We start from the raw sequence: 8,615 nt of genomic DNA, 5'->3' as shown, positions 1-8,615 counted from the left end.
AAATGGGGGGGGGGGGGGTTCTTAAGAAAGTCATGGAACGGCCCGCATCCATTAAGTACCCAAAAAAAAACCATCCAAAAAAATAAAAAAATACCCCCATCATATCCTTGTACTTTTAAAAATACCGGATAAGTATCAACTGATATGGTATGGGGGATTGTATTCCTGTATTTATAAAATATGGAGGTTTTAGTGCTTTTTGATATTTCTAAATATCGTAAGTCTTGGGAAAGCTATTTATAATGGCCGTTTTATTTACATATCACCTATGTTTTGCGGCATTTTGAAATAAAAAAAAATTTAGTGCTTTTGGAGACTTTTTGCCATAATTCTTGTCAGCATTTAAAAGTATCGGAAAAGTCATATGTAATGAAAATTTTATTTTTATTTTGCTGCATTTAAAAATACAGAGATTTAATACTTATGGAGGTGAGATCCTCTGTAAAAACTTTTTATAATATTTTTAGTAGCATTTAAACTTGTATAAAACATCGATATGTATACTATGCTAGGAATATATTTTCTAATATATTATTGATATCCACATGAATCAAAGATACAGCAAAAGTTGAATTTAATTAACCAAAATAAAAATACTTTGAGTTTACATAGCTACACACACTAAATAACATCCATAAAAAAATCTAGTCCTAGCAACTGTAGTAAAAAAGTTTTTAATTGATATAAACAAAATCATTTATGTCTCATGTTCATCATAACTCCAAAAAAAGTCTTGCTTTAGTTAATCATTAGTGAGTGCCACTTGCAAGAATAAAAGAACATATAATTAGCTTATGATGCAGAATATATTTTATGGTTAAGCAAAATAAATTTTTTAGTAAATATATAAATAGTTTGCATTTAGTGTGATACATAGATTGAAGGCTCGGTAATTGAATATCCCACAGGATCTATAATTCTTTTTAGTCGATTCCAAGACTTTATCAAAAGCTCTTGACATACACATGCCACATTAATCTATGCTTCCCAAAAATGAAATCCAAGAACATCTTTTCATTCCATGGTGAGTGAATCTTTAATCACAATAACTCCTGAGGCAACTTATAGTCTTTCATAACAACCTCACTTCCAATCTACAATGTTTATCGAGAAACAAAATAAATAAATGCAAACAAAGCCTAACATATTACAAGTATATTTATATGAGTTAAGAAAATTAAATTAAAAGCTAACAAGTGTTTAATTTACCCCAATAAAAATAGAATGATGTCATCATGCCCTTTTCGATGAGATATCCTGCACCAAATTAAACAAAATTATTTTAATTTAAAAAGAAAAAAGTATACATAAATTGTCTTAGGCTGTTTGTGCAATAATTCTTGGATAATTATAGGAACTAAAATCTTGTGTATAATGTACATCCATTAATATGAATATATTTATAGTAAGTATTTAATTAGAAATATCTATAGATCGGTAGGCTACGAAAGAACTATAATTTATTTTATTTTATTTTCTGAAGCTAATAGGACTGGAAATTAGGTGACCACCTATGTGGCCAGCCATACTGGTAGTACCTTGTGGGCTGAAGATGGAGAGCTGCCTCAGGCGTTATGAGATATTCTGTTTTCTGATTTTATTGGATGTATCCCTACTCGTCGGATATAAATCGGTCTAATAAAAAATAAAAAAATAAAATAAGATAAAATAAAAGTGGACATCCCATCTCCCTCTCTCTATACATACATATGTATGCAAGCCCGGCCCAAGTCCATACGGGAACTAAATATAATTCAGTCTATTTCAAGACCATCTGAAGTCCGTTTGCACCCCCTGCTTTCGAACCGCGAGTGAGAAAGGGTAGAAAGAGAAAAAGCCAGAAAGAGAGAGATGAGCGGCGGCGGCGGTGGCGGTGGCGGTGGCGCGGTGAAGACGCCGGCGGACTTCCTGAAATCCATCCGGGGACGCCCCGTCGTCGTCAAGCTCAACTCCGGCGTCGACTACAGAGGTTATTCTCTCCTCCTCTTTCTAGGGTCTTTCCTTTTATATTCCCCTATAGCGTCTCCCTTTCCAATATTGGTCCCCAATTCGAGCAAAGTCCAAGCCTTTTCGTTGACTCTTCAAACCCTTTAATCCGTGCTTAAGCTTTTTATTCAACCTTCTTGCTTATTCTGGGATCAGGGTACAAGAAAAACCCTATGATGCTTAACCCTAATTCTGTTCTTCAATGAAATTTGTTGGAAATTTTGTATTATATCTCTGCCATTAATTAGGGTTGGTTTTTGGATGATCTAACAGTCGTGGACATTCAATTCGGTGCTTTATGGTAACTATTTATTCGTAATATAAATATAAAAGAGCAATCTTTTGAAGCTTTGATCTCAGAAGCTGTGCTAGTTTTTGTGTTGATTAGTCCTAATGATCGCTTTGAGGAATTTGTATAACAGTTTCATCCTCATAATTCATAAAGTTTATGACTAATATCACTTAGATTAGAAATGTAATAGTTGACATAAAATCACACTGGTTGTTACGAGTGCAAATTTGAAATTTCTTTATATTTCACGTAAGCACTAAAACATTGAACAAAGTGTTTATTATTCTCCTTTATTTCTGATTTTTCCCTTGGACATTTTTTTTCATATCCCTATTTCTGCGATTAGACTACATGTGTTTTTGTCATATCTGCTAGGCAATTTGACCAATGAAACTTTAGTATCTACAGGGTGGTGTTCGGTTGGAACATTTCATAATAATGTTCTGACACAATGTCTGTCTCCCAATTGCTCTGACCATTGAATTATTTATTCCTTAAGGCAAATGTTTTATTGTTAGGTACCTCCATGCTTGAATGAGGTAGTTGGTATGCATGCTTAATAGCTATCCATGACAGGTCTGGACATTTAGAAAAATTTCTATTGGATTCACTAAAGATACATATAACAAATCATGAGGAAGATCAAGACCAATGGATTCAAGATCTAGACCAACAAGTCTCTTAATCATTTGAAACGTTTTGTAATTAATCCTCTGTGAAGGGCCATTAGTTGGATAGATAAAAGTAGCTTCATCTTCAAGTGTGAAAGGACCCAATATTCCTAGAAGATTTCAAGGTGGTAAACAACTATGTCTATACATTTGGTGGATAAAAGGCTGGTTGATTTCCTCTGGCTAGTGATGATTATGGCACAGGGAGTGCAATCAGTGAACCATTGCTGTTTAGGAGGGAGGAGTATGCTATCCCTGAATTTGAAAAGCTTGTGACAGCTAGAGGGGTTTATGCTTCTCAATCCTTTTTTGCCATATTTATTGATAGTGAAAGATAAAATTAATGGATTATTATACTGATGGCTCCCAGATTAAATTTGATCAGGTTGCTCAATGCTTCTGCACATCTACAAAAGTTAGATTCTTATATTGTGTAACAGAATTACCTTCTCCTATCTGTAGCATTTTTTACACATGTTCACTGCCATATACTCGCAATGCTTATGTTTTTCTCTTTGTATGTTCAACATGCTATCATGCTTTTTCTCAAATGTATGCTGCTTTTCATTGTCTTTTACATCCTTCTTCACTCTAGGATCTGTAGTTGTAAACATAACCTGATCAAGAATGGAGTCTTGGCAACCTAGTACTCCTATAGTTTGCAAGGATCTGTTGGATTGTAAAGAGAACTTCTTGCTTTGCAATCGATCAAGGATTTGTTTCTTTTCCATGAGCATAACCTATACAAAAGCTTGTTTTCTAATTGAAATTATCTTTCAAACAATTGTGGCTTTGAAGCTCCTTAATATCTTGTTCAGTTTATAAGCATTATAATGAATCTATTGAGAAACTTTTTTCTAAATTCATCGGTTACTTTTTGTCATTCCTTCAAATTTTCACATGTTTAAGCTCAAGCATGCCAATAATACCCACTGCTTGACTATATTAACCTCTTACTGGCCTTTTCCTCATTCGCAAGGCCTATGTTGTTTTTAGTGGTAAAGTCATGGTATGCATCATTGTAGGAGGGATCCTTGCACTATCGTTCATCATTACTTCTGCACCCTTTACTAATTAACTTGTGATGGCTTATATATGTATCCCTTCGCACCTAAGAAAAGCTAGTTGTCGGATTCTTTCTCGGTATGAATTAGCATGCTACAAATTTCTTTTTCATAAATTGACCTCATTTTCTAGTATCCTAATTTGTCTGACCAGATGACTCACGCATATACTTTTTAAAATTTAATAATTCAAAAAAAAAAGAAAAAAGAAAATAGGAAACACTTTCCATCATTCAATTTCTTTGGCTCATTACATTTTCTGACTACTGTATGTGCATTTTCTTACTGCTTAGATGGAGCTTATAATATTATCTTCTAATGGACTAAGTCAATATTCTCTCTCCCTTACCCATATTGCCATATTAAGGCATTCAAGTTTAATTCTTTGACAGGATTGCGTAATTGACAGGATAGATGTATTACACTGCAAGAGGAAATAGCCCTTGGGCTGGCTTTGTGCACTATTTCTTGACCCGAACTCTTCTACTTCTGTCATGATGCCATGGCTAGTAGTTTCATGGTCTTCAATATCTAAAAAGCATTGTTCCCTCATTCATCTATCCTGTTCATTCTCCTCCATCAAAATAAGGAAGTTGATGCTGTATTATTAGTTATATCTGTAAATTTACTTCGGTAGCTGTACTTGTTTTGGGATATATTTTCTACTCTATCCGAACTCAGTGCCTTTTAAACCAAAAATAATAAGTGAGAATCCATAAACAACAAACTTTATCTCATTGATATGGGCCGACCTTTATGTACCCTTCTATTGAGAGCTTTAGTTTTTGCTAGTGCTAGCTTCTACTTTTAAGGATCTGAATTAAGATGAAGTTGGATATATCCTACCTGAAAATGTGTTAGTTTAAAGGCAAGAAAGTTTGCAAGTAGGCTTAGTTAGTAGTCCACTTATCTTTTGGGATTTTTGTAGAAAATTCATATCTGGAAATATCTATATATGTACTAGTAATTAGATGGTCAATTCTAGTTTAGGCATCAGCTATCTCGGGCTGTTTTTGTTTTTGTATCATTAAGTAGTTATGATGAATTGATTATGGGATCTTGTCAGAGAGCACAAAGAAACCAAAATTAGTTCCTTAGTATCACGATATAATAAGTAAAAACTCTCTTGTTATAAGAGATCTTGATGAGGGCTATCTTTGGACTTCTCCACTGTCTTGAGCCAAGCTAGCATTGACATATACATTTTATTGTTTAACCAAAAATATTTGCCGTTGTTCTGTTGTTTCCTTACCGATCACCTTCTAAATCACCATGAAGGGTGAAAGGGTATAACATTTAAGTCATTTTGTTTGTTCAAAGTCATGAGGGGACTGACGGTATTTGGCTTTGAATAATTCAGTTATAAATGTGCTGAGGCTGTCTTATGTAACTTTTAAAGAGAAAACATAGTGAAGAGAAAAAAAGGGGGGGGGGGGGGGGGGGGGACTTTTTGGGTTAAAATCTTTATGATTGCCAAGATTTCAAGCAAAACATTTTCCAACATTTTTTATAGAGAAAATGATTATCTTCAGGTCAAAGGGATGTTATTACTTGCAGATTAGCGGTGTGAATAAAATGTAAAGAATGTGTCTCATCAAGGAGCATATTTCTTCATTCATATGATGGCCTAGTGCACTAATTACTGGTTTATCTAGAAATGTTGCGAGAAAAAGAAAAAATATGCTAAAATTTAGCCATGATTGTGTTGAATACATAAAGAATGGAGATTTTTCTTTAAGCAGCCTTGGTGTTTCACCTCCTTGGTCACGATGGCCAAGTAGCTAGTATGATACTTAAGTCCAAACCCAACCACATATGGTCACACCTCCAACAAACCACCCTTGTGCCCAACCCAATTTGTCATGTCTGATATTCTGGCCAGATGTAAGATATTATTGCATCAGATGTGGATGTTGACATCTTCTGAGATTTCTCATTAGCTTGAGAACTTCCACTTCTCTATGCGGGAACTTGTTAAATTCATTGGGCCGCCATTCTAGGGCTTGCCACCTCACTCCACAATACAGATAGAGATGAGGTTTAGACCTAAAACAGATGATCAGAACAGATCATTGTGAGTCCAGATTAATGTAAGTAATTAGGATTCGACTAAAGTCATCTTCTAGGTTAATCTATGAGCCAGGATTGCTACTGCAATCCAGACCTCTTTGCCCATCATCACCAAGTGAGGGTAAGAGAAGATTTACAAAACTTGTCATCACAAGCACTTTGTCAGTCCCTATCTATCTGATTTTGGAGTTTATCATTGAAATTGGCTAAGCCAAGCCAAGTACCCCTCCTTCTCCTCTTGCATAAAAGGGGTTGAAAAACATGCAACAAGAAATAATATGTGTAAAAGGTGTTGTGAACATGCATTGAGTTCTTAAAAACGGTTGAAACCAGCAGAGGCCTGCCAAAAGCATTACTGATGATAAAGAGGCCTCTTTCTCAAGTTCGACGCTTGAGAAATTCTCTATGGCTCTATCAAAACTAAAAGGATATAGGGAAAAAATGGCAGTCTAGCGATATATGGAGATAGCTGATAATTATCTCTTCCTCTTTAATAGAAAGACTCATTTGTTGTCTACGATCAAAATAATGAAGCTGTATTTTCCTTTCCAAATTGGCATAGAACTTGGAAGGAAAGTTTTGTTATTGACCCATCGTAGATAACCTTATGCCAAAATTTCAACTTGACAGCTGAGTTAAAACTAAATTCTGTTGAGTACTCTTTTCCTTGTTTGGCCCCCTCCAGCATTGTCCAAGTTGTTAGATTTTCATGTGGTATTAGTTCATCTTGCTTGAAGCAGTCCTCTATTTGATCGAGACATACGATGGCCTTGTTTATTTGCTTAAGACCATGCAAGTTCTTTCAGTTTCCCACTAATAGTTGATGGAGAAAGGAAGTGAAATCTTGTGTCAATAGGCCTACTAGACATTAGTGGCTTGCCAAGATACCATGTGTATATGTCGTTCCTGCCAATTTTCTTAGCCTGTTTTTTTGCCAGGTGATCTTTCTAAAGTTGTGGCCCTTGATGTTTGCTTCCACAGATTCTACCCTATGTGGAATCATGTTCGTGTCCCTTTATTCCAAATAAATTCTCATCAGACAAAAAAAAGGAAAAAAATGAGAGAAACCTCTGTATTGGTATTGGATTTCTCATTTGGTCTTTATCCATGTTGAATGCACTTATGGATGCAGTACAACTTATCACAACCAAAAAGGGCAAAAAGCTGCAGAAAAGAAGCTAAAAGGATGTGCGAGAGAGATTAATACATAGGCTGACTTATTGCGAGACCTATTCAGTGCGATGCATCTTGTATCAGAATAAATCCAGCATCCCTCGTGCAACTTAGCACCATGCCTTTGGGATGGAACGAGTATCTGTTTGATGGTTGTCTTTGTTCTTAGAACCTGCAGTTTGCCAGATTACTTGCCTTTAAATTTGTACCATCAAGGATTTTAGGACCAATGACAACAAATTATAACAATTTTAGATCAAATATCAATTTGTTTTTTCAAAAAAAAATTACCAGCCTTCTCTGATTAGAATATATTGAATTGCTCTTCTTGGTTTTATGCATCCAGCAAAAAGGAAGCCGTTATGTCAAGTGATTGTCCCTGTTTGTAGTTGTAGAATCACAAACTTCATTACCTACTAATGAGCTTGTGAATTTGCAATTCCATCGATGCCGTATCTTCTGCAAGACAGTATGCCCTTCTTGAATCCTCTTGTTTAGCAATCATATGCTTCTCATGCAGGTATTCTAGCTTGTTTGGATGGATATATGAATATTGCAATGGAGCAAACAGAAGAATATGTCAACGGTCAACTTAAGAACAAATACGGGGATGCTTTTATAAGAGGAAATAATGGTATTCCGTCTACTTCTTTATCATCTATATTCTTTCCTGTTTCTTTCCAGATGGATGTGGCTTGAATTTTGGTCTCCTCCCTTGTGGATGCAGTTCTCTATATCAGCACCTCAAAAAGGACGCTTGCAGAAGGGGCATGACAGTGCTGCCACGAATTTTAATTTGTGCATGGTGTACCCAATTAAAAGAACATTTGTAGCTTTATCTGATTTTTATGGAAGAGATGGGCACAACAGATCTTTGCTCTTCAACATATAAGTTTAGGTTGGTGTTTGGGAACTTGATGCTCAATGCAGTAGTGGCATCTTACTTTAAGCTGCGAGTACCATTCTGCATCTGTAATTTTTTTTTCCCCCTTTTGATGGAGCTTTCTCTCTACTTAAAAGCATGCTTGTGTGCAAGGTGCTGTATCTGATATATGATGCTGCTTTTGGGCTTTTCAAATATTGAAGCATGAAGAAACTTTGTTCATTTTGATTGGACCCCTATTCCAGCACTGTTAACCTTTTCCTTTTGACTTGGAAAAAAAATGATATGTTCAACTTGCACTTTGATGCTGTCAGGTGGGGGCATTTTGATGTAATGATGCTTCCCACTTTAGACTATTATCTGATGGCTTCTCAATCATCTTCCATAAAGCAGGGCCTTTGGATCATAAGCGGCCTTTAAGGGTGTTCTATAGGAGGTTGCCGAGGCTTTGCTGTGTCTGCCACTTCATTCGACCA

At 35.6% G+C, this 8,615-nt stretch overlaps 1 protein-coding gene across 1 annotated transcript; it reads left to right on the top strand.

The window, feature by feature from the left end:
• Positions 1 to 1,747: 1,747 nt before the first annotated feature.
• Positions 1,748 to 8,376, top strand: LOC103697821 (U6 snRNA-associated Sm-like protein LSm6). Its single transcript, XM_008779761.3, has 3 exons — positions 1,748 to 1,969; positions 7,777 to 7,890; positions 7,984 to 8,376. The coding sequence occupies exons 1-3, from the start codon at positions 1,852 to 1,854 to the stop codon at positions 8,028 to 8,030; spliced, it is 279 nt and encodes a 92-aa protein (XP_008777983.1). The 5' UTR covers positions 1,748 to 1,851; the 3' UTR covers positions 8,031 to 8,376.
• Positions 8,377 to 8,615: the final 239 nt, after the last annotated feature.

Source organism: Phoenix dactylifera, chromosome 14 (genome assembly GCF_009389715.1).
Source record: "Phoenix dactylifera cultivar Barhee BC4 chromosome 14, palm_55x_up_171113_PBpolish2nd_filt_p, whole genome shotgun sequence".
In the NCBI taxonomy this organism is placed as follows: Eukaryota; Viridiplantae; Streptophyta; class Magnoliopsida; order Arecales; family Arecaceae; genus Phoenix; species Phoenix dactylifera.
Note: the sequence above shows the minus strand (reverse complement) of the source record. Positions and strands in the feature narration are given on the sequence as shown.